The sequence below is a fragment of the Pollicipes pollicipes genome, unplaced genomic scaffold (assembly GCF_011947565.3).
Source record: "Pollicipes pollicipes isolate AB1234 unplaced genomic scaffold, Ppol_2.1 Scaffold_3447;HRSCAF=4054_pilon_pilon_pilon, whole genome shotgun sequence".
In the NCBI taxonomy this organism is placed as follows: domain Eukaryota; kingdom Metazoa; phylum Arthropoda; class Thecostraca; order Pollicipedomorpha; family Pollicipedidae; genus Pollicipes; species Pollicipes pollicipes.
Window position 1 is genome coordinate 567,831 of NW_023596297.1, and position 17,641 is coordinate 585,471.

The 17,641-nt window shown below is 55.5% G+C and overlaps 1 protein-coding gene across 1 annotated transcript in view; it reads left to right on the top strand.

Annotated features, from left to right (window-relative positions):
* Positions 1 to 701: 701 nt before the first annotated feature.
* Positions 702 to 17,641, top strand: part of LOC119091450 (dachshund homolog 1) — a 146,095-nt gene continuing 129,155 nt past the window's right edge. The window contains exon 1 of the mRNA XM_037214249.1: positions 702 to 1,155. Within this exon, the coding sequence (XP_037070144.1) occupies positions 755 to 1,155 (401 nt within the window). The 5' untranslated portion in view covers positions 702 to 754. The remainder of the gene's footprint in view (positions 1,156 to 17,641) is intronic.

Here is a 17,641-nt window from a genome sequence, read left to right on the forward strand (position 1 = left end):
CGCCGATGCGCGGCGTGTGTGGTGCTCCACCCAGCCTGGCGCGCCCCCCGCCGGGCCCAGCCGGCTCCTCACTTTCCACGGCCCGCCGCCAGGCTGGCATTTTGCGTGGGCTTTTGTCGGCTGTCATTGTTCTCGCCCGGCCAGCATTGTCTGTTCCAGCTCCAGATGACGGTCTCGAGATTGATGACTGCTTATTTCTTACCAACGCATAACAATAGATTCTTCAAGTACAGCCCACTGTCCGCGGCCGGCCGGCCGGCAGCCAATCAGCGCGCGGCGTTTCACCGTGTCGTCCGCGCCGACCAATCAGCGCCAGTGCTCGCCAGGATTCTGAAGCGGGCCTGCCTCACATTTCTGTTTATGACTTTTGTGGCGCTGCTGAGGTCTAATTCGACTGGCGATTGTGAGTGAGAGAGACGTGTCGCTGTTTGTTTGCCGCGCGGCCTGACGGACGGCGGACAGACGGCTCGCGCACCGGCCGCGGTCGACAGACAGACGGACGCACGGACAGGGGGCCGGACGGACGCCGCGGCAGCTCGCGTGCCAGCCCGCCGCACCAGGTATGGACGCGGCCGAGAACGGAGAGCGCTCGCCGCCGGCCGGCTCGGCCGGCTCGTCGCCGCCGCCGTCACCGGCGCGGCTGGGCCACGCGGTCAGCCCGCCGCCGCTGGGCCGGCTGCAGGAGTCGCCGCCGGCGCACTTCCACTCGCCGCCGCGCTCGCTGCCGTATCCGTTCTTCGGCAAGCCGGGTGGCATGCTGGCGCCGGGGCTGATGCCCGAGTACGGCGGGCTGCCGCCGGCGCCGGCCGAGCGGCCCGCCTACGGCTCACCGCCGCCGCTGCCCACCACCGACCCCAGCGCCAACGAGTGCAAGCTGGTCGACTACCGGGCGCAGAAGGTGGCCGCCTTCATCATCAACGGCGAGACGATGCTGTGCCTGCCGCAGGCCTTCGAGCTCTTCCTGAAGCACCTGGTCGGCGGACTGCACACGGTCTACACAAAGCTGAAGCGGCTGGACATCGTGCCTGTGGTCTGTAACGTGGAGCAGGTGCGCATCCTGCGCGGCCTCGGCGCCATCCAGCCGGGCGTCAACCGCTGCAAGCTGCTGTCCATGAAGGAGTTCGACGTGCTCTACAAGGACTGCACCACGGCAAGGTGAGGTGTCACACGACGGACCTGAGCGTGCGGTTCGGGTGGGGGAGGACTGTGCCGCTGACACGGGCCCGGCTGTCGGGCGGGGCGGCGCGCGGTGCGTCTGTTCGGTGCAGTCAGAGGGGTCAGGGGAAGCAGGGAGCGTGGCAGTAACGCTGATGTCGCGGCCGATGGAAGCGACGACGCGCACTGGTGGCTCCGACATTTGGCCCTGGAGCTCGGTGCGGTTTCCATAGCTTTCACATCCGCACAATAGGCGTGGGAATAAGATGGTCGGAAGCATAAGCTGGCGATGTACAGCTTCCCCACGCGTTCGTAGAATTATGACGCCATAAATTACCACCTGTATCGCCGCTCGTGGCTCAGATGTATCTACTCACGCCAAACACTTGCAGGGGTACCCGAAAGTCTTAAAAACGTGCAAAGTTAGGTGGGAGCCAGCAATCAATGGAAGTATATTTATTTTGCAAGCTCGTCTCGTATCTCTTTTACTTGCCGGTTAATGCACCAGATATGTCACCACTGTAGGCATTGAAAGCCATTGAAGTCAAGGTGCAGTCATGGACGTAGCGTCGCCTTAAAAGCCACTGGGGCTCATTCATGTTTTGGTGAAATTTTGTGCGGTCAAAACACAAAAACGAGTCAACGTACCGAAGTTTTTGGGGCCAGACTTCACCGATACCGGTGGTAGTTACGTCCGCGGTTATGGGCGAACGTCTTATGAATCATTACTTTGTCAAGATATATTTCAACATTTTTGCATTGCATCCCCAGTCATTAATGAATATGCTGATATCAAAGTGCACCTCTGCCTTGATTCAGAGCACGCACATTATTCAGTTTTGTTTTCCTCCACATGTGCTTTGTTCGCGTCACACCGTTTTTGGAGGAGAGGCGAGCACAGTGGGCGTGGACCACCTGAAATGCGCTCTGCACTATTCGCACGTCACAATGAACTTCTCACCTTGACTAATGCCAACACGCGTGCACTCATTGCCGAGTGAATGCATGTTAACAACGTTGAGGGCACGAACGGTAGCCCCTACACTGCGCTGCCAAATAAGTGTATTTGCGACCACCTGAATGACCCCAAGCCAGTATCCCCTCGGCCGAGTTATCCAGCGGGTCCTCCGTCAAGGGCCTGCAATCCCGCTGGACCAGCTGAGCTATCTGTGGAATCCAGCGGTCCCCTCTCGCGGAGCGTTGAACTGCCGTCTCCACCTCGGAACGGTATCAAGAATGCGTGGCGGTGGTGGGGTCGCGCGCGCCTGCTAATGCCTGGTCGGTGGCGGCCTCGGCAAGACGGACGGCACGTCGCCGCCTAATGACCGGGTGGCGAAGGGGGAGAGCTTGCCTCCCAGGACCGAGCGCCTGCCGGGAAATTGTTCTGTTTGTCGGCGTGGCGCGGGCCCCGCCCGCAACAGTCGGCCAAACATTTAATCACCACCCGCCGCAAATCGAATCCCCCGCCTCATGGATTCCTGTAAAAACAAAACCCCCTAATTTACCGCAGCGCGCACAATTACACAGTCAGCCGGTGCCACTTTTTCTCTGCCATCTCGACCGGCTAACAATCGTAAAGAAACCCGTGACAACCGTAAAAAGCCGTGTAACACTGGTAAGAATGCGTGGCTCGTGTGGGCCGCCCGGCCGCGGGCCGCTGCGCCGCGCGCCGCGCCGTGTCGGCAAAACCGGGCGGCCGCGCGCCGCCGCCGCCGCCGCCGCCCGCCGTCCGGACTACTTGTTGCTCCGGCCGCGACGCCGTCTGCAATTGCGTGGCGCCTGGCTGGATCGGCTCCGGCGGGAGGGAAGGGGCGCGTGTCGACGCCGGCGATGTGAGTCACGGCCGACGCTCGGGTCCGGGGCGGGCAAGAGACGCGGCCGGCGCGGTCAGCTGCCGGGCCGGCGGCCAGCTGCAGGGCTCGCTGCAGGGCTGTGGATCACGTGACTTCTGCCTGCTGCTAATGAAAGAGAAGTCAAGCCAGCTTGTGCTGCATGCAAATCGTCGTGTCTTTGTAAGATCAGGCTCGCGGATTACAACGGGTTTACTGGACTCAGCAAACGCGCCCTGTCGCACTTCTAACATCTTGACCGGCACGCCGTCCACGAACCATTGTAGCGAGCATGAGCACTCCACTATTGTTAGTACTCATCTATTACATACATGAATACTATCAAAGCTATCCACGAGTTGTCCCCTTCACGCGCCGCGCCTCTCCAGAGTCCGGCGCCGTCTCTTGCCGCCGTTGTGAGGCCCCGGTGCTGCTATCTGCGCCGCTCTGCGGCTGGGCCCCCCCTCTGCAGGGGGCAGCGCCGGCTCGTGCCCAGCCACGGCCACTATTTACCGGCACCGTTTAGGCTTCCGACCCCGCTGAGGTCACGCCCCCTCGGTCGGCATTTGTCGCCCGGCGAGGGGCGCGGCGGCGCCCTCACCTGTACCCATTCATCAGGGGACGGCGGTGGCCCGTCGCGCGCCGCTGTGTCGCCGCCCGGCCGCCGCCACCGCTCGGCCGCCTGGGTAATTTAGGGGCCGCCGCCGCGCCGTTCGCTCCCTGTTGATTTCTAGTAGAGCTGTTATTGTTGGGATGCATGCTGGTTTACGGCGCCGCCGCTAAAACATTGAATTCAACACCCGGCAGGAGCGACGCCCGGCCGCCTACATTATGGCCAGCGCAGCGGGGGCTGGGCCACGACGGCTGGGGCGGCCTCCGATGGGGTGCCGGCTGGGGGAGCCGGCCAGGCGGGGGAAGACGGCGCTGACTGGAACCTGGCAACCGCCGTGGAGTGTAGAGAGACGCAGGACTGCGGGAGAGGGGGGGGGGGGGGAGCAGGTCATGGTGTTGCAGATATTTTAGTGCGGCGAATTGTGACAAAGGGAAGTGTTATGGTTTCATCATAGCGTGTGCAAAACAACATCTTGGATTTACAGTTCCCTACTAATCACTGCAGAGTAGCTGTTCAGATCGCAGGAGGAGCGATACTACGAGGGCATGGAGCACTTTTGTAGCATAACATGGACTGCCAAGTTGTCATGCTGGCAGATAATGAACTTTAAAAGACATTTGGTCTCTTTTTCTGTCTCAGACAGGACAGAAGTGGAACATTTGTAAAAACCGAATGAAATGCAATTCAGCACAATGTCGACTTTGATCTGGTCATCTATATTAAAACATTCGCAGACAATTAAGCTCAAAGCTACGCTGGATGACGTCATCTCTCAGACGCACACAGCGAGCGATCCTCTGACCATCCGGCTGTCAACCGAGCATTACGAAGAAACGTTCAAAGGTGCTCGCGCTTACCGAAGCGCGCGAGTTCATGAGTGCGGATTTCAGCTTCATTCTGTTCGCGGTTGGGGCGATCGGGTTGAAGTAAGGCTGGACTGGCCCGAGCCTGTGAGCGTAGGCAATAAAAGCATGCCTAAGGCCAGAGGAGAAGTTTGTACCCGGTTGGGAGGCCGACAGGCATGGAACGGGGGAGGGGATGAGAAAACGGGTGCACTTCAGTCCCACCAAACATACTCAAAATAAAGAAACGACGGTATTCAGGACGTCGTCAAGTGCTGCCGGGCTCCATAAACGTCACGCGGAATTTATGGAGGCATATTCGCATTAGTGTTCACACAGCAGCCCGATGTGGCTGCACGCTTGCTACCGACAGCCGGGTCGGCGCCAGTCACGTGACCGCCTCGGCCGTGGCCCGACCGGAGTCACGTGATCGACGGCGAACAAAGCGGCGCATTCGGCTCCGGCAGAGCGCTGTCTTCAAAGCGGGTCAGGGGCCCCTCGCCCGACCCCTCTGCCACTCACACGCACAGTCGTGACGAGCACAATGACGCGCTCTCGGACAATCATTTCGTCCATTTTTCCCGACACGTGATCGGCTAAAGAGTTTCGAACGCAGGCCATTGTTAGTTATGACAGGCGGCAACTAGAATATGCTGATTAAGGTAAGGATAGGGGCGAATAAAACTTCCATCCCCACGGCCAACGAGGGGAGAGGAGCCGACAAAAAACGACATTATATAACTGGGGTAGAGGGACCAGAGATAGAATAACACAGGGCCACGCTGGCGCCTACAAAGGGATGGGCCTCACGCTTCACTGTTGTTTTCATTTCAAACTCTCGAAATTAGGAGTCGGCCGAGGGGCGCGCCGTCGGAACGTCGCGTCCGCTCCGGCCGGCCGGGCCTCGTGTCGTCTCCGTCGGCAGCCACCAAGCCAGTAATTACTGCGTGCCAACAGCTGGCTGGTTCGCCAACTTACGCCGGCGTCGGACGCGGCCGGGCCGGCAGCAGACGGGATGTCGTCCGGGTGTGCCCCAGGGCAGCGTCATTGTGCCTCGCCGTATCGACTGCTGGCAATACCCCGCGAAATCCAGAGCCAATTACAGTCTACACTCCGGCGAACGGCGAGGTGCGGTCGATCCTTTTATTAAAACTACACAGCAATCATCTATATTGACATTTTGATTGTACTACAAGGTTGGTATCATTTTAATTCCGGGTACCGATTCATCTGCGGACTTAATCCGACGTTATTAAACAGCGGGACGCCGACGCGCGGCCCCTGCCCGCGCGCCACGCTCTGCACAGGCCGAATCAATCCGCGCCTGCCGCACAGCCCACGGCCAAGTTTACAGATCGGCCTGAGCCGGCCCGGGTACGGCCACCTGTGCAAGGGCCACATGCGTCCGAGAAGGTTCTTGCACAGCATTAGAATATATTTTCATATCGTTCAACGAAAGGAAAACACAATGCCAGGCAAAACTATTTCTGAAATGTCTAAAAACCTGATTCGAAAACGTAAGAAGTGTTTTCATGATGTCACCAGACAGTCGCTATTCTTGAGAGGTCTCATCCATCATTTTTACGTTATAGCGCGTTATAACATGCTGATATGTCTGGATATCTTTGGATAGCCTGACAAATTTATTGTGTTTCAATATTCCAGCTAATGAGGTGACAAACAACAACAACACCGACCGCGGCCTTTGGTTGGCCGTTGAGGAACAATGACCACGGAAATGATATGTTGGAAGGTACGCTGATATTTTGCGCATGTAAGTTGAACAGAAACGCAATTAAACAGGTCTTAAACTGTAGGCTATATATCTGCGATCCGTTCATTACGCCTCTGGAGTGAAATACGTTATTCAGGATTGCAGATCATGCCAAGGGCAATTTTTCTCACCTATGACTCGCAAATTACTGAATTATCATTCAGATGTCAGCGTCGCCAAACTGGCATAAATGCCAGTCGGTACCGGATGCATTAATTACCAATACCGGTAAAAATAATAGCGCACAAGGGAGGGACATTCACTGTTAATGTTCATATACTCATGTTTACACGTATCCATTTTTGACACAGCTATCCAGGGGAGCAATTTTACAAATAGGCTGCGGAGAGCCAAGTGGAGAAAAGATGTTTGAAGGTAGCACCAAATACGTCGAAAACTGGTTCGTCCCGATTCTGTTGATTCCATTCTTAAAGTTTGAGGATTGGAGACCTGGCCCCTAACTGAATGGGAATGCACACGCCTGCGCAAAGGCTAACGTTGCTGTCACTGATTATTTCGGTATAGGTATCACTGATCCTCGGAAATAAGAACGACAAACTTCTTGCCAATTAGTTTATATTTTTTACATTCGCTATTTTGTCAAGGTAAAGTGTGCTGGCGAAGTCAATATAAAAAAGTTGAAAGGGTTTCTGCTCTCTAGCGTATTTTTGAGGACGTCAGAACTTGACAAATTCAGAAATTAAATTGCTTTGGGGGTGTTTCTGTGTTGGGGGACGGTGTTCTGTTTTCACTTAACCATTCCATATGTCGCTTAATGTTTGTGCAAAAACGTGTTTGTGTCTTCTAACACTGAATGGATAATCTGCACAATGTCACAACATTCACTGATAGCAATGTTCCTTGCCTACTACGCCATTTGCACCCACTCTGCAAACCCGCCGGCAAGATAGATGATGGCGTTCATGCGAAGCAAATTCTTAATGGAAAAGCATGACGCCTAGCGCGCATTTTGTCGGGTTTCGATCAGCCGTTGCCGAGAAGGAGTCATAAACAGAGTTCTAATTTGTTTTCGTCATCAAGCGTGGTTTTGCTATTTGGATCGCACCAGGAATATCTTCCTGGAGCGGGATATCCGAGAGCAGACCTCAGCCGACGATGAGCGCTTGTCGCGTGTTCGTGAAGCTTGGAGAGGATTCACACACATCCGTCTCACCCAACCCGACTTTCCGATTTACACGTTCTGGCTCATTTCAAGGATGGACAAAATGGTCCTCTTTCTATCCCTTTTTGTTAGTCTTGGACATTGCAAGATTTTTTCGGTTGTGTTAGGTTGCAGAGCAGCCCTTCAGGTAGTGAAAGTGAAGCTTGTCAGATGAGGTAGGTGACACGGGCACCACTTCTGGAGCTTCTATTATTGTTGTACTGTACTACTGTTGGCCTAGGAATGCCTTTCTACGCAGTCATTTGGGCTGTTTTAATTTTGGTTGTGACTTGAAGACAAAAGCCGTAAGACGAGGCTTCTGTAAGGATGCGTTGAAGTTACTTTGGAAGGTTGAGGCTAGCTCCCGTGACTAAATTCGTGATATAGTTTCCTGTCGAGACTTAGGGTAGAAATCACATTTTCATTGCTGATAACGGAAAGGGGTCTTTTCAATATGGTCTCTTGCACGAATGCGATTGTGTAAAAATCTTTCTGGTATTTCGTTCTTGTCCTTTGACTAAACTATTTTTGAAAGAGCCTTCCGAACAGCAATCTTAGCTTCTTTATAGCTTCCTGGACACGGCTATTGGCAGAGACTCATCATAGACTCTCTCTCTCTCTCTCTCTCTCTCTCTCTCTCTCTCTCTCTCTCTCTCTCTCTCTCTCTCTCTCTCTCTCTCTCTCTCTCTCTCTTTCTCTCTCTCTCTCTTCTCTCTCTCTCTCTCTCTCTCTCTCTCTCTCTCTCTCTCTCTCTCTCTCTCTCTCTCTCTCTCTAATAGACTCATAGACTAAGACTCTAGACTCATAACGACTCTCGCTTTGTTCGTAAATATTTTATGACATTTTTTAAAGGAATAACATAGTTACAAGCAAAACGAAGAATGATCGTGCACCACTGACGAAATTACCCAAGCATAAACGTGGACCCATCATGCCTTCCAAAACAATGCCCCTCAACCTGTGCGGTGGGGCAAGACAGTCTTTTGTAACCCTGATGGAAAATGATGTCCATTTTGTGGTGTGAAGACTTCTCGTTTCCTGCCACCTCAATCTGACAAAATGTCTGGGGCACATACCGAATGTATTTCCAATCGAGAAATCGCATTGGAGTGCGAGCACAGAAATCTTCGTCCGCGTCCCGCCCTCTTCGTCCCTATTTTCGCCAACAAAAAACACTAAATGTTGTAGCTTTCGCCCTGTTTCGATGTAAGCCATGCCACATGGCTGCACACTGCCACCAGGTGTGCGGTGCGCCCGGCTCCGTGCTCACGGTGCTGGCAACGTGCCACGAACGGCGGGCTGTGTTACCAGATTTATATCCCAGAGTCGGTGTTGCCAGACAGGCGTTGCTGCGCCGTCGGCAAACCCGCCGCAGCCTGTCGTGATTTTTACCATTCAACCGCAGCAATGTCCGAGCGGAAACGTGAAATTGGCCTTCAACTGAATCACTAATCATAAATCGTAGGATGATGTGGCTCAACAAAGGCGATGTGCTCGCCCTCGAATGCAGAAATATTCGGAGGTTCTAGCAGGTACCAATTATCACTGCTCTGCAGCGCTGCGTCCATAAACTAAGCCAGAAACATCGGGCATGTGGCACCGCTCGGCGCCGCAACCACCGCCGTCCTTCATCCTTTATCTCGGCGTTCTCCGAACGGCGGCGGCAAAGTGGAGAGGCTGCCCTTCTCAGCGCCGTCTTCTCTCTCTCTCCCTGGCCTGGATGGGCGACCGACACGCCGGGTGACCGGTGCCCCCGACCGGTGCTCCCTGACCGGTGCTCCCCCCGCCTCGACGGCCACACGTCGTGCAGCGGCATGAGTCATCGTCTGTGAATCGCCCTGGGTGGTTGGAAGCCGCCTTGGTGGACAGCGGCAAGTGAGGCCGACGCCGCGGCGACGGAGGGAACACTCCACCTCAGTGGGCAGCATCTGAGCTGAGGAGGCAGGAGCGGCACTGATGGTCATATGTCCATGGTTGTCAGTTGGACGTCACTAAAGTCAGCATTTGGGGACCAGGGATCATTTTGTGCGCGCAAGTTTAGGACTTTCGTCTCCGAAACTAGAATGCCACTTGAGCTGTCGAGGCGGATGTCAGAGTGCCCGGAACGAGCTCAGACTAGCCTCTCAAACTGGCCTCAGATTAGCAGTCTTCGCTCCATTTTTGTACTCGAATCCTGAAGCATGCGATAAAAATTATGGAGCGCGTCCTATGAAGATAACGAAATGAAATGATGCCGTTTTTGTTGGGCCGTAGCCGTGTTTTTTTAACTAAAGCATCCGGTATTCCTATAAGAACCCCATCCTAAGGCCTGCACGTAGCGGCGGAAGTCCAATGTGTCAAAAATGACGACAAAGCTGGCTATTTGCTCGCAGCAATGCTCCGTGGTTGGAATTATCGGGACCACAAGTCAACCATTCCATCTCGTTTACCTGTTCTTGGACGTGAGATGGTGTTCGTGACTCGAAACGGAGATAACATTTGATGGCCGACACCACTGAAGAAGCTCTTATTACCTTCCGAAATTTCTGAAAAGCATTGAAAATTCCGTGCTAATGCCTCAAACTAAGACATAATATGAACACTTGATTAGCCCTGATATCGCCATAAACTATTTGCAATGATCAAAATTACTAAAAACTTCATTTCCGTCATGCCAGCAGCCCATACCTGCTTTCAACCCTCCTAATCAAGCATCTGTGAGAATGAGAGGCGGAATGATGGGGCACATATGTCGATTTTCCAGGCACTTACGCCATTGACCTTCACTGCCAACGGCAGTGAGCATGGTTGTTCTTTCAACATATGGGAAGCGGGACTTGAGGCTTTATAGTGTTGAACCTCAGCACGGTGTCATGGTGCTCGTGTGCAAACACTTGTTAAATCCTGATGTTTTCCCCGCCAATGCTTATAAAAGGGTTAGCTCCCCCCCCCCCCCTCCCATACCGTTCGTACTATGTCGTCTGTGGGTCATGATGATCCCCGGTTTCCAGGCCGCCTACGGGTCGTGACCGCGTGCCAGGCCGTCCGCAGGTCCTGACCGCGTACCATGCCGTCCGCAGGTCGTGATCGCGTGCCAGGCCGTCCGCGGGTCGTGATTACCCGTGGCACCAAGCCGTGGGTTGTGATGATCCTCGGTACCAGGCCGTCTGTGGGCCGTGATTACCCGTGGTACCAAGCCGTGGGTTGTGATGATCCTCGGTACCAGGCCGTCTGCGAGTCGTGATTACCCGCGGTACCAAGCCGTGGGTTGTGATGATCCTCTGTACCAGGCCGTCTGTGGGCCGTGATTACCGGTGGTACCAGGCCGTCTGCAGGCGCGGCCAGCTGGCGGCTGTAATGGGCGCCGTAACGCCGCCGCGGGCCGCCGCACCGGCCGGCCAGCGAGGGCCGCGCCCGCGTGTCGGCGGCCGCCGGCCGGCGACGCCACCGGCACGCCCCGACGCCGCGGCCGCGTCCCGAGCGGCCGGCGGAGCATGGGTGCCTGCGAGCTGGGGTCAGACGCGGCAGGGCCGTGGCGCTGATCTTGATGAGCGCGCACTGTCTCTGTCTGGAGTACGCGTGACGCTGCTGTCGTTGTCACGCCAGGTGGGACTGCGCCGTGACGCCATTCATAACAGGCTATTCTCACGCGGCGTTAATTTCGGCTGGGACGCCATCTACCGATGCAGGCGTTGATGACTGCTGCGCATGATCCCCTTATCCGGCGTCCCATTCGCGGCGGCTAAATTAAGGCGTGCTTCTGCCGTACGGCGGCCGCGGCGACGCTGGCGACTTCATCCCGCAGCCAGATATCAAATTAAAAATGGAAGGTGCGAGGCGTTTACGGCGCACATCACGGCGCAGTGCAGCGCTCGGCTGGCCCATTCAACACTCGGACCGCAGCGAGGCTATTTAATCAACACTGCAATTACACAGAGCCGGCCGAAAACGCGCCCGGTAATACTGGGCCGTTCGGCCACAGAGGAGCGGTAATTTCATACGGGATGGACACTTTTCCGGCTTTATTGCCTCCCGTGCACGCCAAATTGCAATTTAAACTAAATAAACTCGGCCCGGAGCAGCGCAGTATTACTCTTGGAGAGCGAGGTAACGGCCGAAATATGTTGGCGATCGTTTGGCGGTGACGTCAGCAGCAGCGAGCAGCGGGCCGGGCCGGGAATTCGGCGGTGTGTTCGGGGTACTGCGGCGAGACTCAATGGCGGCGGCGCGGCCGGTCGCTTTTTACGCGGCCGGAGGTGGCGACGTGAAAGCGCGAACAACCCGCTTGTCGGACGCCGAGCATTTAGATTTCCGTTATGGGTGCTGTCAATAGACAGCACGACGGAGACGTCGGCGCCTTTCTTATGGTAAACGGGTCGCGGTGTGTATTGTGACAGCCTAAAAACGCGTTAAAAATCTGTCAACCCATTTCGCCATTCACACCTTCCCGGCGCGCGGACTGGCCGCCGGCGACGGTTCGGTTTCGATTGGTATAACGGCGCGCAGAAGCGGGTCCGCCGGACGCCGCTGATGGCCCGCGATGAGCGCGATACAGGCGCCATTGTTCGCTGACCGGCCGAAATTCGAACCCAGCCGACCGCTTCCTATGCATGAGCGTCGTGCCGCTTATTCAAAAACCGTTTCTCCGGCGATGGCCCAGATACGCGTGCGAGGAACAACGCCCGCCGCCTGCTATTTTTGCAGCCATCTGCGCCATTGTGACACCGCCACCTATCAAAACCTCGGAATTACACTTTCTTTTCGGTCACCACAAGAGGGGCCATTGGTCCTTTTGTGCCGTTTTGGGCGAAATCGCTCTGGTAACCCTTTCATCTGCCACGCTCGTGCCCCCCTTTCAGCGGGCTCTTTATCAAAGGGTTACGGCACGCGTTTCCACAGATATGGAAAAATTGATGAAATATAATATTACACTGACAGAATCCATAGATTGTGCAGATCTTGGACGGAGCACCTGGCCCCGAGCGGGGCGGACAGCTGTAGCCTAAAAAATCGCCCTTTGTGGCGCGGAGGCCGACCAAACCGGGCAGTGCGGCCTGACGAATGTCGGCCAGGGACGATTTTTACTTACGGCGTGGCTCAAAACGAGCGCTGAAGCCAACCCGATGCGGTGCCCGTCCGAGATGACTCGCGAGAATTCCTGGGAATCAAAACTGTAGAAACTCGGCGTGTATTCAGAGGCGCCTTTCTGGCGGCGCCGCCGCCAGGTGCGGTCACAATCGGCCCGCGCCTCCGTAAAAAGCGGGCCGAGACTCACAAAATGAATAAATGCCCCAAACCGGCGCCGCTTTTGATAAAAATTCACAGGGTAAACTCGCACGTCTGGCGGGGATTTTTAGGGGAAGGTGAGCTGAAGGTAAAACGGAACACCTGGCTCGGGCGCCTTTCATATCGACAATATAAATAAATAGCGGATTTACATAAGGAAAGCTAGATGTGGGGTAGATTAGTGCAGCCGTCACGCTTGTGCTCACTAGCGGCTTACTTTACACAACGATTCACGTTCGTTGGCATCAACGGGAGGCATTTTAAATTTTTGAAAGTACGTCATCTGATCTGTTGATCATACGGAACGGCCAGGCATAGCCGAATGCATGAAAGCTCGCGCAGCCGGCCACGGCTTGTTGAAGTATCCTTTAGGAGAGCTAGTCTATCTTCGCATACGGCGTCGTCCTTACGTACACCCAAACGTCCTTAGAGCTTACATTGCTTCATTTGAATTTGTCTAAGAGGTCAAATAAACGGTTTATCTGTCCATCTTTCTGTAGATGATATGCAAATGATCTGAATGAGCTGAATACGCAAATTACATCCCCATTAATTACATCGCGCAATATATGGTTAGTTCCTTTTCTCCAGCCACCATGTCTATTGTCTGTACATCTCTGATCAGGCTTCTTTAATTTACCTCAGATAATAGCAAGATTTGTTGCCGGTTCGGACATGGTAAAACCGCGCTGTCGACACGGTGATTTTTCTCAAGGGCGTCATCTCAGATAAGCACTTCCCCACGCCGCCGGAACACAGAAACCTATTACCCCGTCATCAGATCAAAGGCTTACCGCCACACAACAAGCGCGCGCATCCCGCTTCCATTTAATGTCACTGTCGACCGCCAGGGGTCCGGTTAGTCCATTATGGCCGACCAATTGTTCTTAGCAGCGGGACATCGACCATCAATGCCAGCTCGGTTGTTGGGCCGATTACGAAGGCAGCGCCGCCGTCGCCGCGCCGGCATGATATCAGCCGCTCAAGCGGCGCCGTAAAAACGCCGCGGCGGCGGCGACCGCAGTGGCCGCCGCCGCCGCCGCCGCCGCCGCCTCCGCCGCCGCCCGGCGCCTCTCCGCCATCCATTATCGACGTCGATCGCACCGACGCGGTCGCTCAGGATAACATTATTTCACAGTCCTGCGGTTATTTATCGCGCGCATTAATCAGCGTTTTACACTGAGATAATGGCCTGGTTTACATTTGTTTCGGCTATTGTTTCTCCGCCGCCGGCCCGCGCGCCGCAACGCCGCGCGGCGCATTTCGGAGGAGCGGCGAAAGTGGCGCATTCGTGCGTCCTGCCGTCGGCTGTCGCGGTCGGCGTGTCCCCATCGCCCCCGTGCGCTGAGCCAGCAGAAAAAGTCGACGCTTCCGGTGTGGTTCATCCCACACGGCGGCCGCGACGTGTCGAATATGTGCCACGGTTATAAGCGCACGCTCCTGCGCACGAACAATGCCCGGTGGGCGCCGCGAGACGGAGAAAAACCAAATTAAACTCTGACTTCATTTTATTCGTATTCATGAACGGACGTGATTAGATTCCGTTTTTCATTTCCTAAGGGTGGAAGGTAAATAGTGGCTCTCCTGGTAGCAACACGAAGAGCCAATTTCCTGGCACGAACTATTTGCGGGCACGGCGCGCACCACTGAATTACCTGCAGCGTTTCGATTGGCAGGGGCGTGCGCAACGCATCGCGCCGCCGTTTAGTGCGTAATGGATGAGCGCGGCGCGCCGGTGACGTGCCTGCGGTCGCCGCCGTGCGCCACTGTTTGCACGGCGGCGCGGGCCGCATCACGACAAGCGCCGCGGTCGCGGTCGATCGCCGTTTTTTGGCGCGCCTGATTGGTCTCTTAGCGCGCGCGCCGTCCGCATGAATCGTAATTTCGAATTTCAGCTGCCGTCAAATTTGTATCGCGTGATGGCTCTGTGTGTATGTTGAACGCGCGTCCTGACCAGTGCAGGTTCACTGGTCTTTCTCTGTATGCCACATGCATACGTGACTGTGCCATAAGTTTCGGCACTGACGGGATAACTCAGAGGCGGTGCTCAACTTGACTTCCGTGCGATAACACTAAGCATTTCGTGCATGCGTGCAATGCAAACTTGAAGAGAGGGGTGGGGGGAGGGACGAGGTATGAAACGATGCGGCCGTTCCGCCATGTTTTTTCCGTTTTTGAAGCTCTTTCGCTTAAGCGAAGACTAAAAGTGAACATGTCGATACTCATCCCATAATATGACCAATGTGTTGCGTGTATGACCGACTGCCCCCTACGGCAAAAGCGAATACGGTCCTTTGCTAAAACTAAAACCTGTGAAACGGAGTTTCTCTATTTTCGTCGAAGCGACTTGTAGTTGTCAATCAGTGGTGTGATCTCACAATGTCCATCCCAATTTGGCTTCCGATTTCTGGCCAATTGACAGGGAAAGCACAAGGGACCTCATCCAATCGCATGCCCTTCGTGCTTGATTTGTTCCCAATCTATAAGACAAACCAGTTTTGCCAATTCCCGGGGGTGCCGGAGGCGAGCGGTGATTTCTTTTTACGCGCTTTCGGAATGGTCAGAAGAGTTTTTCACTTTTTACTTTTTCGACTCTTAACACTTGGTTCGACTTTCTATTCATTTTCCGCTTATTGGGGCTATGGTACCGCGACAATGACGGAAATGACGAGTTTAGCTTTATAACAATTCGTTTATTTCAGTAAACAGCGTTTCAGGCAATTTAGTCCCTAGTCCACGAGCTTAAGCTGACGTGCCGAGCTGTTAGTGAGCCCGCGGCTTCTGATCAAGACAAGCACCATGCTACTTATCCGCCCAGAGCCGGACTACTGGCGAGCGCTCCCGTCTTTGGCCTCTTCTCCGCGGGCCCAGAGCTGCTGACGTTCTCCAGGGCTGACAGTCTTCAGCGGCGCATGTGCTGAGGGCCGGAGCAGCTAATGCCGCCGTGCCTGGCCGCGCGGCGGCGGGCTGCATCTCCAGATTTGGAGGATTCCGCGCCACAGCGCCGGCCGTCGCGTTCAAACAACTTCAAACGCGGCCACTTCATCTTCGGCGGGATATTTTCCCTGAATAAATGATGCTTAATTACAACTCCCAGACGCGCCGCACTTGTTGAGGCCGGAAACAAGCAGAGCGCGCTGCTTGTTAGCAGTGGGCGCCATTCAGCGAAGATCTGGAGCTGGCGCGCTCCCGGGCCGCTCCGCTCGGCACGGGCGAGGCCACCCATCAAAGACATTTTGACGAATGTGCCTGTTGTTTGATGCTGCTTTGCAAGATGTGCCGACGCCTTAGCCTTGTTTGGGAGTACGCGCTCCAGGCGTGTATGGCGCCCGTCCGGTATATGTGGTTCGTGTTTTTTTTAAAGCCCTGTTCAATACTGACGGCTCAGTTACTATATACTTGGTATGGTGAAGCTTCTGCAGTAGATATGGGCAAAACTAGGCTTCGGCTTTTGACCAGTGTGAGACCACTTACAGCGCGAAGAATTTCGTCTTTGTGTTGTAGTTCGGCACTGGGCGCAAAACCCTCCACCGCGCTGTTATCAGCTGAGAGCTGAGGGCAATTTGATTTCCAGCCAGCTGGTTTCCGCGTGCGGCGGCACTGGAGGTGGGTCGGCGAATTATGGCTAAATCATTCAAACAGCGGCTGGAATTGCCGTTTCACTCTGCCGCTAGCTCGGGTGAACTAACTCTCCTGAAAGCGATTCCCCACGGGGTACCGTCGGCGGGGAGAGAGCTTTGATCCCTTCACACCGTCCCGAGCTCGGTACCGGCCGACTCCTGTCCCCGACCGAGAACGCTCAGCTGGTGCAGGACGTCCGCGCCGTGGTCTCACGTCTCGTCACGATAATGCCGTCTAATATACCGAGTGAATGCAGCCCAATTCTGTGAACAAAAAGCGTTCGCAGGAGTAATTAATAACGCGTACCTTAAAACGCATGCCTGGACGCGACCCAACCGGAATAAATGACAATTCATCACAATTTAAGCTCATTTAGAAACTAGGATCAATTCCGAAAAACTCTACGCGAGCCGTTAAGCCCGTTCTGATTACACCTTTGACGAATGCGGCTATTTATCAGCACGGCGTCCGTCTGCGTGCAGCCGGCGGCCGTTCGCAGCTCAGCGTCGCGCGGGGTGCGGCGAACGTGACGCGCCGCGCGCCGCTTCTCACGCAAACAAAAGGCGGCGCTCCCAGGAGGACGGATCGGGCGCCATCTGGCCGTGCCACTCACCGCCGCCGCGCCGCATAATCAGCCGAATCGCGCCGCTTCTGTCGCAGGCGCGGCACCGCCTCTGTCGGGTCTCACCGCGCCAGGGCCTCTGTCGGGTCCCTCCGCGACAGGGCCTCTGTCGGGTCCCTCTGCGACAGGGCCTCTGTCGGGTCCCTCCGCGACAGGGCCTCTGTCGGGTCTGCCGCGTCGCCGTTGAATCCTGCCGTGTCGCGTCGAGTAACCAAGGTTGAATTCTGCTGCCGTGTTGGGTCTCACTTGGTCACTGTCGTACACGCGTTGCTGTTGCTCGCTTTCATTCAGGTGACGTCATACCAGTTGGTCCGCATGACGTCAGACACGCCGCTGGAGGCAAACGTACCAAATTGTGGGACGCGCGCCACGCTTCGCCGAATTACATGACAGTTAAACTCGTCATCCAGATATACGGCAGAAGCGGCTTTGCTGGGCGCAGTTCCGCCCGGCCGGCAATGGGGGCAAAATACAGGTGCCTGAACTGGTTCTTGGCGTCACGTCACTGCCGGTGGAGCGGCTCAACCTGTGTTTTGACCCCTCCAATCGCGGTGTTTTGCAAGCGCATGCCACGCGACGCGCGCGGAGCACGCGACGTCATCGGCTGCTGGCGCGGTCGGCTCGCGGGGCCGAGGTGAGCGCAGGTCGCTCGCCTGGCCGCGCCGCCCGACGCCGCCGGCTCTGATTCCATCTGGCGTTTTTGCCATGCATATCTATCGATTTTTCGTATCTGCAGCGGGCTCGTTGCAATGCTAAAA